The sequence below is a fragment of the Oreochromis aureus genome, linkage group 5, assembly GCF_013358895.1.
Source record: "Oreochromis aureus strain Israel breed Guangdong linkage group 5, ZZ_aureus, whole genome shotgun sequence".
Lineage (NCBI taxonomy): Eukaryota > Metazoa > Chordata > Actinopteri > Cichliformes > Cichlidae > Oreochromis > Oreochromis aureus.
Genome location: NC_052946.1, coordinates 29,219,610 through 29,246,724, shown reverse-complemented (window position 1 = coordinate 29,246,724; position 27,115 = coordinate 29,219,610). Strand labels below are relative to the sequence as shown.

Below are 27,115 nucleotides of genomic sequence, written 5' to 3'. Positions count from 1 at the left end.
GACGACTAGGTCACAATAGAATCATTTGATGGAACCGCTGGCAAAATAACAGCTATTTAATCACCCAAAATCCACAGTGCTCAGTTTAAATCCACTTCTCCACATACTGACTGTTGGCTGAGGTGGTTTCACACTCTCTCATCTCAGATCTTTCTCATGTGCTGAACTTTAACAGTGAAAAAAATGGAACAGATTAAAGTCAACCTATTAGGCAAATTTCCAGTTCCATAGTTTGATTCTTGGGCTTTACAAGAGTAACTGTCATTTCAGTTCAAAATAATCCTCGTTTATCTTACACTGGGCCTTGGTGCAGCCGATCAGTTTGTCCTCTGTCTGAAGCAAGTTAGTTTAGCTCTTCTCCCTTTACGGTAACATTGTTCTGAATTGCTGGAGGGAAAACAAGGAGACAATAGGGAGACAGAATGCTCACGAAAACAAAGGCAGACACAGGAAATATGGCAGAAAGCAAGAACGCAGAAATACAAGGAAGGAACTACAGGAAAAACAAGACACATGGCTGAGAAAGGGGAGTGAATATGTTCTTTTCAAAATCCATATTTCTGTTCTTGGGCTTTAATAGAGTAGCTTGGGATGATTTAGAGTTAAAATTTGTATTCATCTTATGGTGGGTCTTAGTGGAGCCCTTCAGTTCACCGTCTGTCTAAAACAAGCTGTTTCAACTTTTCTCTTCTTCTTCCGCTATATTCTTCTTCTGCTATATTGACCCTGCTCCTTTAAGGGTCAATATAGCAGATCACATGCCTCCATTTGACCTTATCCCTAACATGCTCCTCTGTCATACCAGCTCTCTGCAACACATCTCCCCTTATTTTATGGTATTATTATAATGTGTATTAAAACCATATTGTGGTTTTAATACATATGGATATTTCTTTTCTTTTTTTTTTTTAAATATTGCGATTATTGTCTTAGTCCTCATGTATCATATTCTTGGTGTTGATATGACGCCCTAGTGCTGCTGAAAGAACCTGTTATTACTTTAAGTCAACTTTCTTCTGAATGGCTGGTTTGAACAGCAGGTGGGTGGGGCTTCTGTTATCCGCCTCCTTTGGCATAATGCATATCCCAGAGTAAACCAATGATCTGAAACTGACAGTATAGATGTGTTGAAGCCTGAGCTTTTGGCTCACACAGATCTCATTACTTGAAACTTTTGCCACCTTAAACACTTGAAATGAAGGCAGCTGGACTTCTTTTTGGTTAACCTCTCATTTGAGATGTTTCTTCACTTCTAAAACAACTAATGGAGAGTCTCAAGTTTTAAGCCCTTAGTTGTTTTGCCTCGCTATAATCATGTGAGCTGTTAATGGTGACATGAGTCACTGTGTGAATCTGTTATGAGGCATCCCCTCACCCCGCCATCATGTGAGTTATGAACATCCAGTGTTAGGGTCATTATCATTACTCAACAAAAAGTAATGTATTACATATTACTCATTACTTTTCTTAAAATAATACAGTTTGTTAATTACTCCCTGGAGAGAGTAATTTGTTACATTATTTCTTACTCTAATTTCTCCTTACTCCATAAAATGAACTGAAATGTATTCTCTCATAATTAACACAAAATCAATAACACAAAGCAAAGTTCAAAATGAGCCCAAAGAGACTTCAAAGCGATCACCACAGTGATTCTACCATAGAAACATGAACAGTTAGAAAGCAGAGACTGCAACCTGACTGTTCATCAGTTTGCTACCTGTTGAAGATTAGGCTCTGGGTGCTGTGCTCGGATCCACATACTCTCGGCTTTAATATCACTCTGTTTTTGGTTAATTTTGCATTAGCATGCTCTCTGTGCAGATGTTTGCAAAAAGGCAAAGTTGTCTTGTTTCTGCCCTGGACGCAGTTTGTGTTTCACCATCATGCCATGTCTTTTGTGCAAAAAATGAATACAAGTAGTGTCCATATCTCTACTCCCGAAAAGACGCTCTACCATTTTTGTCCTCCATGCAATCAAATCAGCTGATTGTAACACGAGTGCACAAAAAGAAAAAAATGTTTTTTGAATTTAGATGAAGTGTAGGTGGCTGATTGCTGGTGTCATAGGCTACCACTTCTGTTCATTGATGATCTCCAAGGTGAAAATAGAAGACATAGTACCTGTGAATAGTGCTAATATAAACCTGTACAGCCTAAGAATGGCAGCTGAAAAAAGATACCACCTTTAGTAACAAGAAGCAGGTTCAGTACGTCATCACTTAGCTAACAAGTTGTTTTATAGGGTGGTCCAACCTGTTTTGCCCAACTAATGAGCAGCTGCAGCTTTTGTCAACTCATTATCTGGGATTATGCACAAATTTTAAATGTGATTCAGCTATTCGACACTAAGAAATACAGGTGAGCTTCAGTTATAGGCCTGCTGTTTTCTAGAGTTCAGGTAGAGAAAGGGTCTAGTTTTTTAATTCTGCATGATGAGAGCTAGCTGTGCAAAAGAAGGGCTGAGTCAAGTCATACATTTTAAAACAAATTTTTAAAAAAGGCACAATTTAATTAATTTGAGGCAGTAAATTATTCAAATGTGTTTTCAAAGGTTTAAAACCATCACTGCCTGCTGGCATAAACACTGCTGCAGCTGCAGATTCCTAAATATCTGCTGAATAGAAGACATTTTTATTTTAAGCATATTCCCAAGTGTAAGAGTAGAGACACTGTGGAGCCTCAGGGATTAACCCAAAACAGGCTGTTTTTTATGGTCTCCTCCTCTGAGCATGGTCAGGTTATCACACATCTACAGAAGGTCGCTGGATTCTCAGAAACTTTAGAAACCACCAGGCATTTACTGAAGTCTGAATCACAGCTTTGAGTCAGGCAAAAACAACTAACCACACTCAAGTGTCACAGAAGCAGCAGATCAGTGTCAAATATCATAAATTGGCTTTTATTCTAGAGACTCTTTTTGCCAGAGCTACAAATCCTGATCACAAGGAGATTCACATTATAGACAAAACCTGCTGCTTTTTGTTTGAACCAGTCATCTTGCCTCAGTCTTTAATAGACTCCAGTTTATTCAAGTAAATGGGGAGTTACAAAGTTTTCTGTAATGTGGGAGAACACTTGAAGACCGTTTTTACTTAATTTGTCTTGCAAAACTTATTACAGAAGCGTTTAAAAACTGAGTACAGGATGGACTCTAAGAGGTGCTTAACTCTGGAAATAAACCTGCTGAAAATGGGCTTGAAAGTACCTGCAAGCTGCAAACAACCTACTGCACAACATTGCGTAGATGATAGATTCTCCATTCAGAAGGTTTATTTTCTAGCCTTTGAATAGCAAATACCACTCCAACCCCCACAAATAAAAAATAAGATACGGAAACACTGGGATAAGATATCTGCCAATAATGAGTATCAGTCCAATACCAGTGTTAAGTAAATAAGCTTTATACTACTAAAAGACTTTACAACTGCTGACACCTGCCAAGCTGGTTTTTGTAACTTGGCACACAAAGTATGGCCAGTTTGCAGGTCTTCTTTATCATCACTTCAATGATCTATCGCTGTGGAAGCTTAGAGATTATCAGATGACAGTGATGGAGATGCTGCAGCAGTATTGACACTGATACAGTGTTTTGTTTTTCCTTAGTTTGGACACTTATCCTGCATTAGAAGGCTGCAATGAGTCCAGTGTGCTTAAATTATCAGTATAAATGATTATGGCACACTTGTCATGTGAGGCAACCAATGCAGTGACCATAAACAAGGCTTAATGTTGTGTAACCCAGATGATCTGGGTTATTTTCTCCCAGTTCAGCCTCTGCATGGCATAATATTTCTTTAATGCTGCAGATTATGCTTATGATTGAGAACAAGGTAATACAGGGGCTAGACCTGATGATATTTTAAATAATAGGGTTCTTTTATGCTTGTGGACTATAATGTGCTAACAGCATCAGGTATTTTTTAAGCAGGGCCCTCACTGTCCTCTAGAGAGAGATAAATTAGGGGTTGTCTGAATCCTTAATGTTGTTCATCTAGCAGGTGTTTAAGTCTTTATATGGTAAGTCTATTAGAGTCAGAGTGTTTGGTTATCCCAGTTTGACCTGTAGCAGTTTCTGATGTTTGCTGTGATGTGCAATGCTGCCATAGCGGAAATAAGTGCATGGTGAACGATGGGCTGTCCAGAGTAACAGCGTGAACTCTGATAAATCTTCACATGGTCACAGTCTTAATAGACTCTCTGGCATTTAGTGGAAATACATCAAACAGATACCACAACATGATTAGATCTGGACAGATTTGCTACTCTCTCTACAGTTATTTTAATACCTGCTGAGTCGTCTTCATTCATCCTTAATAAAGGATGAATGGCTGGACTGTGTGTTGTTGTTTTTTTGCTTGTTTGTTTGTTCCTCTTCATTTATTTACTCTGTTTCCCTGTTTGCCCCTGTTCACCTTTTCCCCATCCCCAAAGTTTTCTTGTCTTTATTTAGCTATGTTTTTCCTTCCTTCCTTCCTTGTTTTAGTATATGCTTCACATTGTACATCTTTTGTTTTACTTCCTGTCTTTGTCTTCTTACCTCAGTGCTTCCCTGATTTTTCTGCACTGTGTTATAAATGTGTATTTATAGTCCTGTTTCTCAGTATCTGTCCTTGTTCTTCAATCTGTGCTTTCTGAATTTTGTTGAAATTAAAAACGTTTTTCTTTCTGTAACCATTTCTCCAGTGTTCAGACTTTGGGTGCCACTTTTTCCTTAGTCTTCAGGTAGGTGACCCCAAGTTAGTCCCTGCTCTGGGAGAACCATGAGACCCAATCAGAACATGAGGCTGTCCCAGTAGCCTGTATGACCACTTTGTGGAGATGAAGGATGTAGTCAGTTATAATACAGATTACTTCCAACAAGATGGTATCTGTTTTAGCTGTCACATCATGTTCTAGCTCAAATCGAGAAGCCTTTAGTATAGAAGAGGCATTGAGGGACCTCAATGAGAAAAACCACTGCTGTGGAACATTTATCAGAGATACTAGGTCTGCATTGGAGTGGAGGGTCGGGGTCAACAAAGACAGAGGGGCTTTTGGATAAAGGTGCCTCTCTACCAACAGCTCCATTTGTGGTATTCAGAGGAAGCCAAGGGATATCACCACTGTTTGACAGGAAGTTTCCCATGATGGGATGCTTCTGCTGCACTATCTCTTCAAGTAGCTCAGAGAAAACAGGCAACAAATGCTTAGCCATCTTTTTATCTTCTATTATTACTTCTGTGTTACTTAGATGTAACACATTATTATTTTCAGTGCTTCTGATATTCATTTAGACTCTCTCCATTTGATCTTTCTGAGTTAAGTTCAAATAATTACTTCTTTCAAACCATCAATGTGTCTGTTAGACCCCACTCCTAGAAGACTGCTCAAAGAAGTCCTACCATTAAGTAATGCTTCAATCTTAAATATGATTAATCTATCTCTATTAAAATGTTAGATACCACAGGCCTTTAAGGTGGCAGTAATTAAATCATTACTTAAAGAGCCATTACTTGGCCCAACAGTCTTGTCTAGTTACAAGACAATCTCCAACCTTCCTATATCTCAAACATTCTTTAAAAAGTAGTTGCAAAACAGCTAACAGCAGTTAGATGTCAGGCTAACTGCTTCAGTCAGGCTTCAGAGCTCATCACAGTACAGAAACAGCTTTACTGAAGGTTACAAATGATCTTCTTATGGCCTCTGACAGTGGACTCATGTCTGTTCTTGTTCTGCATTTCACTAAAAAGATTTGAACTTGCCTCAGGTATTAAATGTACTGCGTGGCAGTGGTTACTTCTATTTAATAGACTCCAGTTTATTCAAGTAAATGGGGAGTCTTCTTCACACACTAAGGTTAATTACACAGTCCTCTTTTATCCTCCAGATGTTAATGTTGAGGTTTTTTCTGTATTATTGTAGGGTCTTTACCTTACAACATAAAGCACATTGAGTTAGCTGCTGTCATGATTTGACACTATATAAGTAAAACTGAATTTAATTATTTATGAATTACAAACAGGGATTCAAAGAAATCATTTTATCATCTTTTCAAACTCCTGCATCTTCATCTGTGTAACCTGCGAATCCACGAGCTTCTGTACCAATATGTCATAAAAATGACAGCGAAACAGACATATTATATACTCGCAACACACAAGGTTACAAAAAATAAAGAGGTGTATGGCCGGCTGAAAGAACACCAAAACGATGCTTGTGCCAGTGGATGTGACATCACTTTTGTTGTACATTGCCGTTTGGTAAGGTGAGAAAGCTAGGAAAAAGGGCCGCAAGGGTTTAGGCAGTTTGTTAATAAGTTACTGAAAATGTTGTTGCCACTTTTCAGGTAATTAACTCCTCAGTGGGTTATGTCTTAGTGTTTGCTCATCTGTTATCTCCAGCATGAGTTGCTCAGGAGAAGAGGTTACCAATGTGGAACTGCCAATGAGAATAAGCGCAAGAGACAGATGGTTGGATGGATCGATGGCTCGATGTATTGTCCTAAAAACTTGGGTTTTAATATGATGTCACTTTGCTAACAGGTGTTGCTCTACTGGAGAACACCAGAAATGACTGCGCAGATATTTCCAGATAACTAATTTAAATTGAAACCAGCTGTTGGAGTCAAATTGTTAAATGTTGTCATTGTGTTACTTAAATTTGTAAGTCTTAATTTAAACTGTATGATCAAAGACATTCCTTTGTTTCTGACCACCTCCCCAGCCAGTTTGTTGGTGGGGGAGGCTGTAGTGTTTTATTATAGGGACGTCCTATGTGAAGCTTCTGTCTTCTCCTGCCTTTATGACCCTTTTGTGGGCAGGAGGTCGCACAAACGCACCCCCAAACACAAACACACACACTCACATGCACCTACGCACACACACACACACATTCTCGCATTTGCACACACACACACGCAGTGTTTTAACCGTTTGTGACCATAGGGGGGTTTTACAATGGGTGGTGCTTGTATTCACTGTATTCAATAAAAGGGCGGCAAGGAAGGCTGTTTATTTGAAATTGGCTAGGAGACAGGTGAGGAGCGTTCAGCTTCAAGAGCCTGGTTCCGACCAGCCTCCCTTGCTAGCAAGTAAAAACCAGTTAAAGCTGATTGTCTTGCTTCCTTGTCGTTAACGGGAATAAGTTTCTAAACCAGCGGGGCGTGTGGAAGCGCAGACCCAACACCAGCAATACACAAACACTGAAAAGCTCTAATGTATGGGGAGCTATTCAACAACTTCAGTGTGAACCAACATACTGTTTGTGTATTGAGTCAATGTGCGACCTTCACAATAACTGAAATCCTTGTGCTTTAATCCATCAATTAAATTTTTTATCATCCTCAGGGAAAATGAAGCTGGTAGTGATGACCCAGCAGAATCACATCTCCATGGCAACAGTGGAGAAAAGTGTAGCTGTTGTCATAGTGATTAGAGCCAAACAGAAGCGTGTGTGGTGAGGATTAGATGGTTTTATTTTACTGATTCTTGTCTTTTCCTCACATCCTCTGCAGAGCTACCATGACACCTCTACAGGCCACGCCCACTCAAGCACAACAGTGCCGGCCATCTTGGTGATGTTGATGTTGGTGTGTGCACTGGCTGCACTCGGCTGCTATGTATTCAAACACAAGACTGATGCCTTCCGCTTCCACTACTTCAGAGTAAGATACACACACACACACACACACACACACACACACACACACACACACACACACACACACACACACACACTGCTCTTTGTTGTCCTGGTTACAGTATTTTTATTTTTTACATTTTTGCCTCATTAGTTGCATGTGATTCATAGATTATTTCCCCACCAGAGTTATAACTAAGTCCCTCTAGAGCTATGTCTTCCCACTTGATTTGGTAACACCTCTGGGCAGTTATTTTGAAGCTCCAGTCTAAATGAATGGGGAGTCAAAATAAATTTAACTGGGTCATAAAAACAATGCATGAATGGAAACTTAAGTTAAATCTGCTAAAAAGCACTTACAAGGTTTTGATGAGCTAATAAAGGTTTTTTTTTTCCCTTCAAGACATACTTAAGCTGTGAATTATTATTAGTTTTATCTTTGATTAACACTGAGTCATCTTTTCTCTGTCACAGAATGATGATGAGGATGGTGCAACAGGACGTAGGCCCAAACCCACACTGGTCTCCATCCCCAACCCTCTCTACATCAGCTCTAGAGCCTTAGCTGAGCCATTTGAGGTAAGTCTTAGGTGCTTTATCTTAAACAGAGATCCAACACGTTTCTGTGTTTCTGAGTGTTTCTCAGATAGCTGTGTGCACAGGTTTTTCTTCTTAGAGCAGGCGACCCATATGCCAAGAGCCCCAAGTTCCAATCTGCCTTCGGTCCATTTCCTGCAGGTCTTCCTCCTGGCCTTTTTTCCAGCTTTCTTGTCTGTTCTCCGCTGTCCTACGAAAATAAGGGCTAAAAAAAGCACCAAAAGAATCTAGAGTGACCCTGCTTGACTCGGAGGTCAAAATAATTTATATCTGTCTTACACTGGTTCTTGGTGCAGCCCCTCAGGTCATCCTCAGTTTGAAACAGACTGTTTTAGCTCTTCCCCTTTTTTTTCAGTATGACATCAGAAACCACAGAGAGATACAGAGACAAGACGAAAATTAACAGGACATAAGAAGAAAGTAACTGAGACAAGAAAGTTACTACAGGAGTTCCAGAATAATACATGAAATGTGAACCTAACAACCTAAAGATATTTAAACAGAACTTCAAAACTCGGACACCACAGAACTCTAAGCAACAGACTCGGAACCACGACAGGACTAGCCCGCTGTATCATTTTTTCACTTTGAATTTTGGGGCGTCTTTGAATTTAGCCCTCTGTAGGTTGGTCATTTTCATTTCTATCAAACAGTGTAGCATCTTTCTGTTCCTACCACATTACCCAGTCCATATATGTAGGTAACCATAGATAGAGATACATGATTTTATTCTTTTCATTGAGATCTGATGTGTTTTCAAAGTGTTCCTTTAGTTTTTCTGAGCACTGTGTTGTGGTGGACTGCAGCTGTCATTCGTTTGCAAACGGCTGGATGACATATTTAAAAAATGCTGCCCTCACTATTTGGCACCAAGATACTAATTTTTCATATTTTACAGCACAGTTAGCTGCTGCCAGCTCGCTAATCTGGTGCTATTCTGCATTGCAGAAAATGAACAGTTGTCTCACTGAAATATAAAGCCTCATCCAGCAATAACCTGCAAGCAAGAAGGCTGCTAATGTTAGCCTCACACAGCAGACTAATCTGGGACTGTGTGCATGTGTTTATAAATTTGACCAACATTTAAAATAATGATTTAATAATAAAATGTGACTAACAGTTTTAAATGGCTTGTAAGTACACACACTGTATTTTATGGATCATATTTAAGCTTTTTCATTAGTTTATTGTCAAGTTTGACTGTTTAGTTCTTTAAGATTAGTCGACTAGTCTGCGTTTTAGTAAATTAGGAGAACTTCAGTAGAATGTGTTATGAACACAAACCGAATCTGAAAGCATCACCTTTTACTCCACCCCCGGATGGGTTTTCCCCATGTTTACACCCTTTCAGTTCACACAGGGAGTTTTCCACCATCCATCATGCCACACATACAGGTACAGCTGACATCCTAAGCAGACTCACAAATCCTCATATTAGACAGTCTTCTTCCACATCTCGCCTGTTTCCTGGGATGTGCAGCCCCTTGCCTGCCTCTTCTCAGAGATAAGAGGCCTCACTCCATGTGTCTGTGTGCACTTGAGGGGAAGGTGGGAGGTTTTAACCAAAATAAGTTTTAGGCCCTACAGCTGCAGCTGGCAGAGGAAGAGGAGGGTGACGGGAGATTTAATGTTGCACTCTGTTACTGTAGCCTGTAGTAACACATAAATATATAGTGCCAGGTGAAAAAAAGAGGAGCATTATGGAATTATATTTGTGTCAAAAGTGGCGCATGAGAAAAAATGATTTCACAAGAAATTAATTCATTTGACAGGCGCAGGTATTCATTGCCACTCACTCAATTAAATTCCTCACACGTAAATTTAACAAATGCTCAAAGAAGTCCGATTTTAATCCAACATGCAATACCATCTAGAAATAATCTGACTGGCAACAACTTTATTTTTTAAGCACGAGAATGATCCCAAACACATTTAAAATGCAGTAAAAGCATACCTGAATTGAAAAACACACAATGGAGCACTATCAGTCATGGATTGGACTCTCCAGAGCTCAGAGCTTAACACTATTGAAGCATAATGGGATCATCTTGACACAACAAAAGAACAAAAGGCAGCCAGCATCCACAGAAGAACATCGGTGCAGACACACTGCTGTACCTCAGCATCCTGCTGCAGGGCTACTCCACATCTCTCAACCTCACTGCTGCACAGCTTCTCATTTCTAGCACCACTGGGTAAAATAAACATCAGCTGCTCATCCACTGTTACTAATTAATGATTAGTCTGTGTGTTACTTCATAGCAATCCAAGACTGTACTGATCTCAATCTTCACATCCTCTCTGAGTTATTAAAACTGACAGTAAGGGTGAAAAGAAAGATTTTAATATCTAGATTATGACGTGCACTCCTTAAGGAAGCACTGAAGGCACACCCTTCATTATGCCATTATGCCGAAAGAAAAAAGAAGCACTGCTACCTGTTCACAGTAGAAACTCTCCATGGTGTCATGGAGCGTTTATATCCGATTTCCAGCATCAAGAAAAACAATCTATCAGTGGGAGACCTTCGTTCACTGAATTATTTAGTTTTACTATATTAACTGACCATAAATAAAAGAATTATTATCAGCTGAACAACTAAAACAGCATTAAATCATAACATTCACCTGCCTCATTTTTACCTACTTTCTCATCCAGGCTGTTTTTATGTGTTAAAATACATAGCTCTTTGTCATTGTACATGTACACCAAAATTGTGGGTGCCTCACACCTACTGTGTTGGAATAAAATATAAATAGTAGACAGCAGGAATAAATAGCAAACAGCAATACATACATTTAAGAGGAATATATAAAAAATAAGAGAAAGGCACACGTTAGTGAACCTCTTCTCAGTAGTGGCTCCTGCATACTCAACACCAAGGCAGTAGGAGAGCATGCTCTCCATTGATGAGCTGTAGAAGCCCACCAGCAGCTTCTGGTCAAGGTTATTCTTTAGGAAGTGCAGCTGCTGTTGATCCTTTTTTACCAGGACATTGGTGTTGTGGGTCCAGGTGAAATTGGCAGAGGTGTGGGTGCCCAGAAACCTGAAGTTGGAGACAGATTCCACCCATTATCCATTTTTAATGAGAGGGGAGTGGACCTGTCTGTGCCTCCTGAAGTCTATTATGAGTTCTTTTGTTTTAAGGACACTCAGCTTCACGTTGTTTTCTGAGCAACAGTGGGACAAGTTCTCTACTTCCGCCCTGTACGCTGTCTCATCTCCATCAGAGATGAGCCTAACCACGGTGGTGCTGAGAACAAAACCCTGTGGGGATCCGGTGCTGAGTGACAGTCAGGGGGGAGGCAGGAAGTCTTTGATCCAGGAGCAAGTGACGGGGTCCAGTTTGGTGGTGAGGATGTGTGAGATTATGGTGTTGATTGCTGAGCTGTAGTCCACACAGAGCATCCTCATGTAGTTCTTCCTGTTCTCCAGATGGCTCAGCGCTCTGTGAAGGGTGATGGCATCCTCTGTGGACCGATTTGCTCTGTAGGCAAACTGGGGTGTGTGGAGGAGGGGTGGTCTGAAACCGAACAAAGAAGGCGTTGAGGTTAGCCCCTGACAGAAAGTTTGAACCTGCTGTCGGGGGTTGGAAGTTTCTGGCCTTTGTAGTTGGTGAGAGTTCTCCACATCTGGCGGGGGTTGTTATCAGTGAGGAAGCTTCCCCATCCTGTATGCCTCATTTGCCTTTTTGATGCCCCTCCTCAGGTTGGCTCTGGCAGTGCTGTACAGAGAACAGTCCCTCAGCCTGAAGGCAGAGTTATGAGTTCTGATCAGAGGCTGATCAGAACTCATAACTCTGCCACTTATCATCCAAAGTTTTTGGTTAGGAAAACCATGGATGGTTTTGGTTACTGTCACATTCTCTACACAGCACTTAATGTAGAAAAGGACTGACTGAGCGAAGGTCTCCAGGTCCTGGTGTTTGATGTTTTACAAGTCTGTCAGATCAAAACAGCCCTGTATTTGGAGAAGCTCATCATCTGGCCAGTTTTTAATGACCCGGGTGTTTGGAGGGGGCTGTTTCCTGAGAGGGGTGTGGGCAGGAATGAGGAGCAGAGAGAGATGGTCAGATTGTCCTAGGTGGGGGAGGGGTGTTGCTCTGTAGGCCTGTTTGATGTTGCTGTACACATGGTCCAGTGTCCTGATCCCCCTGGTACAGTTACAGTTAACATGAGGCTCTCTCTGCTGTTTACTGATAAAAGGTTGAAGGTGGTTGAGTGCTGAGCTAACATTAGCATTAGGGGACATGTAAACGTACTATGGCTACCGTTAGCTTGCGAGGTAGATCAAAGTGCCTGCCCTGAATGGACATGGCCTCTAAGTCCGGTGAGCAGTGACCATCTATAATTTCACTGTTATGGCACCAATCCTGAAGTAGATAAGCACAGAGCCCGCCGGCCCTTCCCTTACCAGATCTTTGTTGCGGTCCTGGTGGTGTAATATCTGGCCCAATAACTCTACCGAGACATCGGGGAAATTTGTATGGAGCCAGGATTCAGTTACAATCAGTAGACAACACTCCCGGACAAAGCGGTTGTAGTAAATCTCTGATTGTAGACCCTCCATTTTATATGTGAGGGATCTGGCATTGGTGAGGAAGATGGTTGGAAGCAGGGATTTGTATTGTTGTTCTTGCAGCTGGATAGAGCAGCCGCACAAAAACCTCTAATAATCCCTGTTGTTCCCTAACAGAAAGTAAACAAATGACAAATATCTAAACTGTGTTCTTAAATAATAAACAAGAGAAAAGGATTTTACCAAAAAGAGTCTTTTCACTCCTATTTAACTACTGCCAGGTGCTCAGTTCGTATGGATAAATATTTACAATTCCCTCTCAGCTAACAACCAAAATGTTGATGTGAAAAATAAAAATCAGCTCCCCAGATTCAGTTACTGGCTTGTATTCAGGCTTTGAACACACTTGATGCTACTGGTGTCCGGCTGGCTCTTAGTTGGGTGCAGAGGAGGTGAGGAGAGGGACGAGGTGGCTGTCAGCTGGAGGTTAGGAGGCTGCTGTCCATCCAGTCATTTAATCTGCATCCAGTCTTTGTGATGAGCTAGCTTAGGGGGTTGAGGCCTAAGAAGAGCAGTGTGGACTTGATTGTCTCAGTGATAATAATAGTGATGATGGAGAGTAATTTTATCTTTATGTCTCGCGACACCGAGTCTAGCCACAATCTTCATCCTCGGCTCAGTGGCTGCAGTGATTGCAGGTGGTTGGGCATCATATAGTTCAGTTACACTGACATCTTGTTCCAGGGTCACCTCATTATCTCCGTACTCATTGTGTCTATACTGATCTTTAGCTTCAGTAGTAGCTTTCCTTTGTTGATGTCATAGCACAGAGCTACCAAGTGCTTGTTGATCATTGTCGATGTTGGTCTGCTGCTCATTAATATAACCTCTCTTAGTGGGTCGGCTGGCATTCAATTAATTCTTTGTTCTGAGTCCTTGCTTTGTTCCTGTAGGCTGCTTGTTGTCAGTATTTGCAAACCGCTGATGATCTCTCTCTGAGGGTGATTGCAGTCTGTCCAAGTCAGACTGCAATTGTTTCAGAGAGGTTGCCTCCTATCAGGCGACCTGTGCAATCGTGGGCGTGAATGTGCAACACCCTCAAGCTCTGGGCAACCATGTAGTCACCGCAAGTTGCAGTCAGTCACAGAATGGGGAAAAAAAAAATCAATACAATCATCAGGCACTACCAATGTATTTATTAACTGTTTATTTGTGGATGCAAGGAGGTTGAGGTCCTATTTTTACTCATGACTGAGGCATTAGCTTGCTCTGAATTAGAAGGAAGCTTTGTCAAGCTGAGTGTGTCCATGTGACAAAGTGGGTGAGAACACCACTTGTCTATATTCTTAGTTAACATTCTTGTTTTGATTTAACCATATTTCACATGTAATCTGCAATAGGCAAACATCTACTATCCCGGGTTTGTTTATGTTTTGCACTTTTACAGATTATATAATATAACATCTTGGTTTACGTCAATTCTTACAAGTTTGTTAAGTTAACATGTTATTTATTTCAACTGTTAATTTGTATTGTTTAGAACTTACCTTACCTACCTGTCTTCTAGCCACAAAAGGAGGAAATGTAGTTTTACTTCCTGCTTTATACCTTCTGGGTTCATCTGAGGTCACAGGAAGAGACCAAGTGCAGGAGGGGAAGAACTCTTGTAATTTAATAAAGTTGATTTTAGAGTGTTTATGGATAAATAGATTTATGGTTGTATGTATTGATTACACCATAGAGTTTGTTGCCAGTAAAGAGTAGTAGAGGTTTGAATATAATTATGTTCATCTTACCTACCTACTGAATGGAATAGTCCAGAGGAGAAATTGTTTGGTTAAGTGGACTATTTAAACAGAAGAACTCAGGTGTTTGAAAAGAAAGGTTCAGGTCAGTGTAGCTGTGTGCAGTTTGACCTTAATTTCTGTTGATTTAAGTTCAGTTATGTTTATTTGAACGGAGTTAATTTGGAGTTGAGTTTCTTATTTGTTTCTTTGTAAATATTGTTTGGGTCACACAATGGTGAATAAATCACGTGCTACACTGGACAGCATCAGTCTCCTGCACTTCTTTGACCGCTTAAGTCAAGTCCTACCACAGTCCAACACTTGAAGTTTTTAGTCGGTTCAGCTGATTTAATGTATATTATTTTAGGATGGTGTTGCGTGAGATGAGCCCTCTTGTTTATTCCCAGAGTATATTTATTTAATAAAATACTGTCATTTGGTGTTGGTTGCGATACTAGACTCGCTCTTTTCCCTCCCCTATAATCAGTATGTCCTCTCTTCTCCACAGTAGACATGGACCACTGGGATGTTTACAAGACTGATTCAATTGCGTTTTGTTATGTTTGTACAGTGCTAAGATTTTTTTAAGTCTCATATTATCCATAAAACTCTGTAACAGATGCCATGGCGTCTCCAGACTATTTCACACCTGTCACACGTGCTCAGTGTGAAGCTGCTCTCATCTGTGAAGAGAACAGGGTGCCAGCGGCGGACCTGCCAGTTCTGGTGTACTCAGGTGAATGCAAATAGTGCAGCAGGATGCTAGTCTGTGAGCACAGATCTCACTAAGGAAGTCAGGCCCTAATGCCATGCTCATGGAGTCTGTTTCTGAGGTTTTGGTCAGAAACATGCACACGAGAAGGGCTGTAGGGCTCTGCCAGGGCTCAACAAAACACAAAGGAGCAGATACTGGTCATACTGCAGGTTTGAGGCCCTTCTATGGCCCTTTCGAGCTCTCATCATGTAACAGTCTCTTTCCTGGTATCTTCACACTTTTGAGGCTTTACTGGAAAACACAGCAAATGGCACAGCAACCGTTTCGCAATAGCGCATATGGATGTTTTATCCTAGAGGAGCTGGAATAGCTGTGAAACCCGAATGGGATGCAGGTATCATCTCATGTTTCCCGCAGTGCTAAGGACACTAAAAAGCAAAACAAGAGAAAAATCAGTCAGGAGAGATAAGGAGAGAACAATGGTCTGTGACCACCACCTGCTAAACCGTTCCCTTTGTGGGATTTGGCTTGTTGTTGCCTCGCCGGTGCACCTGCTGTCACTTTCATTTGCACCAAAGCACCTAAAATAGATTCATAATGGTTTGTGTTTCTAACTGGGCTGATCGATATCCCTCAGGTTTAACTGAGTTTGTGTTATACTGTGATAATGGAGTGTTCCCTTAATAGTTTTGAGCAGTGTATTTCTATAGGACAGGAGTAGGCAACCTTTTTGATGACGAGTGCCATTTAAAATTTCCTCAGAAGTCAGTGTGCCATATGATTGCATTAGCAATAAATTTAATAACGCTCTATATTAACAGTTACACACTATATAGAACCACTTTATATAATTATATTTGTTCTCAGATGTTAGCACCTATCAGCGAATAGCTATCAGCTATTTTGAAACAAAAAAAAAGACACTTTTTATCCATAACAAGAACTCCATAACAGCAAATGAACTGTACAACAGAAAATCCAAATGCTATATATGGTCTCCTCACAACAATGAAAAGAAAAATAAACTGGGCCAATATGGCATGTTTGTTAATACAAAGACACATGTTAATGTGATCTCTGGTCTCCCACTCAGAGACACAGGTCTCCAAGTGTCCAGCATTCAGACGGCTACCTGAGGACACTCGTGAGAGAAAATCTGCTCACACAGATATGTAGAGCCAAACACTGTCAATAAGGCCTCTGCAATGTTCTGAAGACAGTTAAACTTGTCAGGTAGTGATGTCCAGCAAGTGACAATGAAAGCTCCATGAACACACACAGCTATGGATTCCAGCTGCTTCTATGTTATATGTTATATTTAAATAAGAACAAAAAGTATATCTTTGTGCCCCCCTTTCCCTGTTAATGCCCTACCTGGCCCCCTGGCAAAACTTTGCTAGACCCGCCCCTCCACAGTTACCAGCTGTCAGCTACATAGAAAAGGATCCTGGTGTTATTTGTCTCTCAGAAACAGTTCATAACTTCCCTTCAACTCATCCATGTCACCTAAAAGGTAAACCTGTTTCTCCATCACCTGTTCAGCTCTGATGATTCAGTAAGGACATCTCCTGGTTTCATCTGCATGTTTCCCTCTCACCAGATATACAAACCGATATCATGACCAGCCTTTTACAGCTGTGGCTCCAGCAAACATCAGCTGATCCTAGAAAGTAATATTAAATAAATTCTAACAACAGCTCATCAAGCTTAAACGTGCTGCTCTTGTTTAGCGCGACATCCGCTGGTTTCTTCTTTCTGGCGCAAAATGGGCGATAAACAAACGAGAGAAAAGCCGATCAGCTGATCACTGATCAGTTTCATAATTGAAGTGCCAACAGGCGAGAGAGGGGAGATAATGAGAGAAGAAGAGGCAGCTGTGCAGCGTAACGACAGAATAACTCCAGCTTTCTGTCTTTTTCCATTCTAGCTGAAGTCCGGGACAAACTGTGTTCCTTTTCACCTCAACACGAAACGAGTAATATTTTCTCTCAATACGGGACGATTCCGTCTTTTTACGGGACGGTTGGCAACTCTACTAACTAACCTGATGAATAAAATAAAGTTCACTATCAGTAACATCACAGCACCCACCCAGCTGTATAGAAACTCTGTCATGCTAGCTAGTACGCAGTACGAGTTATTGTAACTGACTGTAAAAAGTCAGTACAATGAAAATAAACTCCACCTAAACTTGGTTTATATCTTACCTGAAGTTCAGTTCACCTGACACTCGGACCGGCGGTCGCCTCGGGTCTCTCCTCCTCCTGCCTCCCCTTTCTCTCATCCACCTGCTGGCCTCCACCACTTGTTAATTTTACTGAATCTGTGGAAGCACCGCCATAGCCACCACCAAACAGCTGAGTTATTTTTACACACCAACCAGCATCTGGCCAATCCGCCACCTTTCATAGTTTATACCTTAACAAAGAAAAAAAAAGTCACCGGGACACTGAGCAAATGCCCGGTATGCCCGATGACCAGTCCGGCCATGGTCGTGCCATCAGTTAACCCTTAGCGTGCCAACTGTGGCAAGCGTGCCTAGGGTTGCCGACACCTGCTATAGAATATTTATCATTATGTAAATACATATAAGATAAAAATATAGAGAGAGTATATATTTATTGATACTTTAATACTTTTATTCATAATATCAGAACTTTCAGGAGAAAAGGAGAAGAGTCCATAAATATTTGGAAGGTCAGACCAGCGTTTGCCACTTCTCTGTATTTGGAAGGCGTGTAGATTTTAAATAAAAGGGAAAAAAAGCTTGTGTTTAAATGGCAGCTCACAAATTAAATTAAATGCCACACAGGGCATGTGGACAATATCGTTACAGCATGTTACTGATACTTGTTTAATTTTTCAGGATAAAAGCAAGCGTGCATTCATCCTAATAAAAATCCTGACAAAGAACTATTTGTCAGCAGACAATTTGGCTCCTTTAAAATTTAAGAACTAAACGATGTAATCGGAGCGTGATGAAGTGTAGCTTTCTCCATTTTTTCCCCAAATTCTGCCATCTTCCTGCATGATTTCATTAAACACCTTATTTCTTGCTGTCTGAGAAATAACTCTGAGAATGTCCATGTTTTCACTAAAAAGTAGATTATCTAAACGTGTTTATGCTGTCGGAGTTCTTGTGAAGGACACTTAGCTCTGTTCAGTTTGCAGCTTACACATTCCTTCTCTATCAGAGGAGCTTCAGCTTGTTTTCAGCTGCGTGACCTTCATAACCACATTAATGCCTGAGACCACAATCAGCCTTCAAGGTCACACTGACATTTTATTAAAAAAAAGTTTGCAGAGGGTTAGATCAGAAGATTAGAAACAGCGTCATGTCTCAGTTAAATGTCATGGTGTAAGGCTATACAGCCAGCAACAGGTTAGCTTAGCATTGGTCATAGCAACAGATAATCTCCAACTAAAGAAAAAAATCTGATATCAGTTAATTAACAGGATCACATTTGGTGTCATCATTTGGGCATCCAGTTAGAATATATAACATTTTATTTTCCTTTAAATAATCGTTTTAAATAAACAGGGGTACGAGGAGAAGTTTAAAAAAGCTCACTGACCAGCTGCTGGCTCTGGATAGTTTAATTGTGAAAGAAAGCACCTACTACCATCCACCACTGGCTTGTTTTACACAGCAGGAGTCTTGATATATTAAAGCTTTATCTACTCATTATTCTGCAAATTTAAATTATTAAGTTAAAATATGAAACTACTGTATTATTATGCGTGAGGCCAGCAGCATATGAAATATCTAAATTCAAATTAATAGAAATATAAATTAGCTGTTTTAGTTGCCCAGTGAGTCTGATCTGCAATCCCGGGGACCCAGTGGGGAAGAAATGTTATGTTAGACTCCACTTTGTTTTTTAGGCACCTCTCATTTCTTTATATTTTGCTTTAAACGAGCCAGACCGTTATTGTAATATGAGCTTGAGCAATAGTTCTCCAGGTTTTCTGGAGGCCTTTCAGAGTTCTTCTTTGGACATTAGCTGCTTTTTTACTCATTTTCAGTCCAGTCCTTGTACTTGACCACTTGTTCTTTTGTATGTTGAACCAATTTACACTGACCTATGAATCATTCAAGCAGTGCAAAAGCGCGTAACTCAAGGGGTGAATTAGTATTGTGTCTATACATAACAGACAACTTAGCAAAGAACCAATTTTAAATTTTAAATTAGCACTTAATTGGTTGGCCTCCCCAGAGCCCAGACCTCAATATTATTGAAGCAGTGTGGGATCGTCTTGACAGAGAAGGAAACAAAAGGCAGCCAAGAACATCTCTGAATATCCTTCAAGAAATCTGGAGAACTAGTCCTGAAGACTAACTAAACAAATTACAAGAAAGCTTGCATAAAATGTTAAAGGATAATGGTGATCATACCAAATATTTATGTCTGTACATGTTTAAAGCATTTCACTCGTTTCCTATTTTCCCAGCAAAGTTTTAAAAAATGGGGGTCCGTCCAGACTCTCTCACAGCACTGTAATTAAAAATACTTGTTAATTAAGTGTTTTTACACAATTCCTGTCTGTGCTCTACACCCTCTCCATACACACTTTCACTCCATTTGTGCATTCATGTGGAAGTTCTGCCACACTAAGTGTCTTTCCATAGCAACTGCCATTATATTATGAAGCCCTCCAACAGACTTAACTAAGCACACTAAATCAAGGTGTGTCATTACACTTCCAGACTTTGTGTGATTATTTCGGGAGTTTGGCATTAATAAAATGAAACAGCTTGGACATGTTTGAGATTTCTTTCACATTTTTGTTGTAAAGGTTAATAAAAAAAAAAGGAAAAGAGTGTCCCAAGTGACTCCATATAGATTCATAATTTCCTAAGTGGCAGGTTGTAAGTCATGGATGGAAATTGGGCAGTGTCTTCTGGGCAGCATTTTCTCGTTCTCTCACACGTTGCACACAGCAGGAGATAATTCACATCAGCCTCACTCTCATTGCTGTAAATAGTGTGTGGGGCTTAAGGGGTGTGGGACACACAGTCTGATCCCGCTGTTTTGGGCATTAGCTTTCTCGCATCCACCAAAATCAGGCAAGTTCTAGAAAAGGTGAGGAGTGGAAGGGGTGGGGTGTTTAGCTGAGGAAGACTACCCTTTGCGGTGGATGCAGACCTTGGGTGCCGTCGAGCTCCGGAGTGCTGTGCTTATGGCCCCAGATCTGCTTCCCCCGCCCTGCGATGGGGTGTGGGCTTACCGAGCCAGATGCTTAACTGGCTTTCTCCTTCCGGTCTTAAGTATCATGACAGCACACACACATCCCCCTCAAACAACATATCACATGTAGAGTGTGGCACACCCAGCATATCACTCCCAATGTGGGCAAGTCGGGGCAGGTCTTCCTACACCCATTTCCTGCACCCTACCTGGGGTGGGGGTTGACTGTTGGTTCATGGTTGCAGTGGTGGGGCATTCTGGTGGTTGTTGGGCAGTTTCTTGCATCTGGAGCCCTGTTCTCAGTTCGTGGCAGCATTGCTGGCGTCTGGTACTATGGGGCTGTTGCCCTTTGGCCTTGAGGGCTCCATCTGGGGCCTCCCTTCTCCTTCTGCTGGGATGGGCACACAGTTGTCATTGAAATGTGTGACCTGGGGTCTTCAGTACTCTAGGGGTCTCCTGGGTGTTTCTCTGTCTGATTCCGGCTCCTGGGGGCATTATTGTGATTTCTCACCCTCATTGTCAATACACACACACACACACACACACACACACATACACACACACACGTATAGATTGTTGGTTTGTGTATCCGTGTTTTTGTTTTTTGTTTTTTTCTTCAGGTGTGGTTTTGGGTTTTTTTGTATGTGTTGTGTGTTTTCCACGTGTGCTCTGTCCTCTTATTCTTATGTTTTTCCCTGTGTTCTCCCTATGGGCTCAAATTGTGGTCATAAATATTTTGTACTTGTAAATCAGGACTTGTATGTGTAAAAAGAATTTGTGTGTGTGTAAAAAAGATTTGTGTGTGGACTTAGCCAAAAAATATGTGTGAAACTCTGCACTCAAGTTTCAAGTTACAAGTACGAATTTTGACCCTGTTTTTCTTCCTTTCATCTGATTGGACAATGCAAAAAAAATTCTAAAGGGAACATTTATTTATTTTTATTTTATTGGTATTTTCCTTAAATGTGTCAAATATATCTCATCTAAATGTCCACTGAGCTGTGAGCCAGGGGGCGGCAAAGCGCCTTAACATTGGTTGCCAACCAAGAAGAAGAAGAAGCTGTGAGCCAGGAGGGAGGGGGTGAGTGAGTGAGTGAGTGATTCGTAACAGGAAGGGAGGGGGTGAGTGAGTCAGTGGGCGTTTCTCAATATGCGTACTTGTGCATACTTGCGTTCTCATGTACTCGTGATACGTCATCAGTCGGAGACCAAGTACTGTTCCAATTCGAAGTACGCATCAAGCCGAGAACACGAAAAAGTCCCGGATGTGTTCTCGCTCCGCCCGTTTTATCAAGCATGCATCGGTGTGGACTTGGTACAGCTAAATATCCCAGAATGCATTTCGTCCAAAACTCAACAGCGGACTCCCGGCACATCGTTTCACCCACCCCGCTCATGGTCTTCTCACTACTCAGGTTAAAGAAACCCCAGCAGTTGTCTATAGTATTGAGTGTCCACTAAAATAGAAATAAAAGCGTTCTAACATCTCACCTGCTTGTTTTTATTAAGGTATGTACACGTATGTACATGTACACTATTTTTATTAATAGAGGTTTCACTACTGAGGTTAAAAATGATATATAAGTCACTTAGATCACTTCTAAATGTTAATGTTTGGTTTATTTCAGTGTTATATTTGTTCCTGAGTAAACCGGTTTGGCTGTGATTAAAGTTAAGCTTCATAACATGTTACTCACAGTTAAATTAAGAGGGGACGGCAGTAAAACTCCGGACCTGTGACATCATCACGTCACGCAGGTGTTCCAATTGTACATATCGCGAGTCCGTGCTCGCGTTCTCGGCGGGTACGTACTCCCGTGCGTTCTCGGCGAGTACGTACTCACCGAGAACGCGAGTACGTACTTGCGTACTTGAGAATTGAGAAACGGCCACAGATTCGTTCAACTCGTTTGAGCTGTGAGCCAGGAGGGAGGGAGTGAGTGAGTGAGTGAGTGATTCGTAACAGGAAGGGAGGGGGTGAGTGAGTCAGTGATTCGTTCAACTCGTTTGAGCTGTGAGCCAGGAGGGAGGGGGTGAGTGAGTGATTCGCCTTACGCTATGATTCAGCACAGCAAGGGAGGGGGTGAGCGAGTCAGTGATTCGTTCAACTCGTTTGAGCTGTGAGCCAGGAGGGAGGGGGTTAGTGAGTCCTGAGTGATTCGCTTATGCTATGATTCAGCACAGCAAGGGAGGGGGTGAGTAACTCAAATGTGCTGTTAGCATGCTAGCTGAGCGATGCTACTGTGAACCGAGGAGCTATTGTCTTGATGTGAGCTTCTACTCAGGGTTTTTTTCTTCCAGTTCAGAGCAGAAATGTTTTTGTTAAGAAAATGGCTGTTGTTTTTTTCCCCACAATTTTAATTATAAGCTAGATATATTTCTACTAATGGAATTAGCTTGCTAACAGCAACAGGGATGAGTCAGTGAGTCAGTTGCGCTTGTGAATCATGATTCACGAGTCAGTAAAGTGATTCTTGAGTATTGAACGATTCGTTCACGAATCGAACATCACTAGTGTGCAACCACCAGCCTTACAACCTTCTAGCAGGTATCTTTGCACATCTGTGCAGCTGCAGTAACCACAGCCAGAGCATCTGCTCTTGCATGACCCTCCAGCAGATTACAATAAAAAAAATCAGTCCTGTTCACCACAGCTTTCTACACTTCGTGGTTTACCTGTTCTAAACATCTTCTCTCCTTCCTGCAGGACACCAATCAGGAGGTGGAGCCAGAAGAACCGCCAAATATTCTCGACCTGGGCCATTAAAACCAGCTGACCCAGTATAACTGGAGCTGGCTATTAACAAACCACAGTAACTCAGTGACTTCATCTTCCTTTAGAAATTTCCACACAGTTCAACTGTAATCAATTGTGGAATAAAAGTTTACTACACCCAGATCCTCTCTGGGTAAAAAAACTCAGTCTGTGTTTTTATTGTGTCAAATAATTGTTGAAAAAAGTGTCGTTCTTCTAACAGCCACTAAAGGCTGGCTCCAAAAGTGAGTCAGTTCCTACAGTCCCATGTTAAACACAGTTACACCTGGTTTTGGAGAGTTTCTCCCTTAGTAAAAGCTCTCAGGTGAATCTTCTCCATTTTCATTTGGTAAGGCTTAATGTAAGGGGCATGGCTGTTTTGGCTAACAGGTGGTGTAACTATGGAGAACACAGTTAATATTTTTGTAGGATAGCCATTAATTCAGGATGGTGAGTTTGGCTGCGTTTGGAGAGTGATAGCCAGGAGATTCCCAGGAAAAACAGAGCTTGGCAGATATGACCTAGCATTGTGTTTGTGCTGCTGGTGCCTTAAGAAGCATTTTAAATAGATTATCTGATGAATATTATGGCCTTCTCTGTGATAAAGCAAAGTTAATCAAAGTTTGAGATTCAGTGAGTGAAATTCTAATATTGTATTAGTCTGTTTCTTACCCCTAACTCAACCTAACTCACTCAGTTTATGAATATGGCTGGCGAGTGTTAGCTAGCTTAATACTCTACCTTCTTGCCTGATTCGGTCACTTCTGGCTCAAAATACCAAAAATAACTCTTCAAATTGTGGAGTCCCTCACGCTGTAAATGAACTGAATTCTTACAGATAATATTTCCTGTGTGAACAGGTAATCAGTCTCATCAGGAATGTGCCAGACCAACATTGGTTCTTTTACCAGTCCACATCAGAAACACTAGTCAGTTAAATATATTGCCAGAAAAGCACACAACCCTACCCAGACCACAAAGGGCATAAAATACAGATATAGCCAATGTGGCATCGTCCAGTGGTTAGTGAAGTCCCATTATGAAGCCTTAGACTGAGTGATTTCACTGTTGCTAATTGCTAACATTATGCATTATTGAGATAAGAAAAAAAAAAACAACAATACCATAATACCTGTATACCATGGTGTTACGGTCAGTGTTGGGTAAGTTACTTTAAATTAGTAACTTAGTTACATTACTAGTTACTTCTCTAAAAAAGTAACTCAGTTACTTCAAGTTACTCGTTACTTTCAAAGTAACTAGTTACTAGGGAAAGTAACTTTGGTTTTACTCAGAATTCTCTTGTTAATGTGTTGCTTCTGTAACTGGATACCCAGCCAGACTGCCAGTCTTCTAGCTTGCTTACTTGCCACAAGTGCACTGTGCCACCTACCAACAGAAAGGAAAAAATAATGCGCACATTTCCACGAGAGAAATCCCACGCCTGGACCGTCGTCGACCGCCGCCATGATTCTAGCCTGCTTTTTACATCCAACACAAAAACTGCAGTCGTGGTGCTTTTGATTGTACTCAGAACTTGGAAATTCTGCCTTTTGAATAGGAAGATGTAGGTAACACCAGACTGCAGATGAGCTGCATACAGAGCTGGACTGGGACAAAAAAAATCGTCCCGGCATTTTGACTAGAGACCGCCCACCATTATAGGAAAAATCATAAAGCCTTTGAATGAAAATAAACACTGTTGTGACAGTGATGTACACTGTTCTGATGGTATATATGTATCAATCTATCAATTGTTTGTTGTAAGACTCAGATAATTATTTTTTTTTAAAAGCGAGACATTTTAAATGAGAATAATAAAGAAAAGTATTTCCTTGTGCCCCCTTTCCTGTTAATGCCCTACCTGGCCCCTGGCAACACTTTGCTAGACCCGCCCCTGCACAGTTACCAGCTGTCAGCTACTTAGAAAAGGATCCTGGTGTTATTTGTCTCTCAGAAACAGCTCATAACTTCCTTCAACTCATTCATGTCACCTAAAAGGTAAACCTGTTTCTCCATCAGCTGTTCAGCGCTGATGATTCAGTAAGGACATCTCCTGGTTTCATCTGCATGTTTCCTCTCACCAGATAACCAAACCGATATCATGACCAGCAGCTTTACAGCTGTGGCTCCAGCAAACATCAGCTGATACTAGAAATTAATATTAAATAAATTCTAACAACAGCTGATCAAGCTTTAAACGTGCTGCTGTTGTTTAACGCGACATCCGCTGGTTTCCTCTTTCTGGCGCAAAGTGGGCGATAAACAAACAAGAGAGAAAAGCCGATCAGCTGATCATTGATCAGTTTCGTGATTGAGGTAGAAACGGAGAGAATGAGAGAAGAAGAGGCAGCTGTGCAGCTCCAGCTTTGTGTCTTTTTCATTGTAGCTGAAGTCCGGGACAAACTGTGTTCCTTTTCACCTCAGTACGAAAACGCGTAATATTTTCTCTGAATACGAGACGATTCTGTTTTTAGGGGACGGTTGGCAACTCTAATAATTAACCGTATGAACAAAATAAAGTTCAACATCAGTAACATAGCACCCACCCAGCTGTATAGAAACTCCGTCATGCTAGCTAGCTAGCACGCAGTACGAAAATGTCAGCATACCGAAAATAAACTCCACCTAAACTTGGTTTATATCTGACTCAGATAGACTGCAGGTCATAACTTCTTACCTGAAGTTCAGTTCACCTGACACGCGGACCGGCGGCCGCTTGGTCTCTCCTCTTGCCTCCTTTTCCTTCATCCACCTGCTGGCCTCCACCACTTGCTAATGTTATTGAATCTGCGGAAGCTCGCGATATCCACCACACGCAGTAACGAGTAACGAGCCTATCTAAATCCCAGTAACGAGTAACGCGTTCCTGGTTTTGGCATAATAACTAGTTACCGTGCTCGTTACCACAATAATAACGTAGTTACTGTAACGCGTTACTTAATAACGCGTTAGTCCCAACACTGGTTACGGTACAGGCTAAGGAGACAGCAGCATTGTCATAGTTCCTGGGGTGTTGACCCCGTGTTTCTAATTTTGTCTTTTTAGTACATTTTCTGATTTGTTTTCATTAATACTGAAATATTATTGTATTCTTGTCTCTAGGTTTGTGTGTCTGTCCTTGTCTCGGCTGTCTCATCTTATGCGTGATGTCAGTTTTCTGGTTGTTTACCCTTCTATCTCAGCGTGAAATCTGCATTAGTCTTCCTGTTCTGTTGTTTCCTGTTTTATTTTGATAGCCTGTGGCTGTGTCCGAATTCAGGGGAAGGATGCTTAAAATGCCATATTTGGAGGCAATGACGTCACAGCGACGCGATGAGGACTGTCCGAATTCAAAGAGCACTCAAAATGTGGCGACAAATGTGTCCTACTTTTCCGCGAATTTGAGGGTTAGTCGTGTCCGAATTCAGGGGAAGGATGCGCCAATGCCATATTTGGAGGCAATGACGTCACGGCGACGCGACGAAGGCTGTCCGAATTCAAAGAGTACTCAAAATGTGGCCACAAATGTGTCCTACTTTGCCCTGAATTCTAAGGATGGTCTGATGTATCCTTCATGGCCTACTATATCCCAGGAGTCATTGCGGGTCATAGAGGAGATTTGTTTCTGATAACGATGGTGGTCGAAGCGGGAGAGGAAAACACTTTCAAATGTAAGTATATGAATTTTCGAATTGGTGATATGTTGTGGGGAACAAAGACCAAACGGCTTAATTTATTAAAACGAGGAGAAAACGATCACCTCTTTACTGGGGTGAAGAATTGGGCCGCTACGGCGTGGATGTACAAGAATAAATCAATTTACACATCATATTCATATGAGTACAGTCCTATTAACCCTCATGCTCTACAGCAGCGGTCCCCAACCTTTTTTGCGCCACAGACCGGTTTATGTCAGACACGGAGCGGCCTTTAAGGTATCGCGGATAAATAG

The 27,115-nt window shown here is 41.3% G+C and overlaps 1 protein-coding gene across 1 annotated transcript in view; it reads left to right on the top strand.

The window, feature by feature from the left end:
* stab1 (stabilin 1) overlaps positions 1–23,348 on the top strand; it is a 166,746-nt gene extending 143,398 nt beyond the window's left edge. The window contains exons 68-70 of the mRNA XM_039612026.1: positions 7,496–7,645; positions 8,095–8,199; positions 23,134–23,348. Of these exons, the coding sequence (XP_039467960.1) occupies positions 7,496–7,645; positions 8,095–8,199; positions 23,134–23,193 (315 nt within the window). The 3' untranslated portion in view covers positions 23,194–23,348. The remainder of the gene's footprint in view (positions 1–7,495; positions 7,646–8,094; positions 8,200–23,133) is intronic.
* Positions 23,349–27,115: the final 3,767 nt, after the last annotated feature.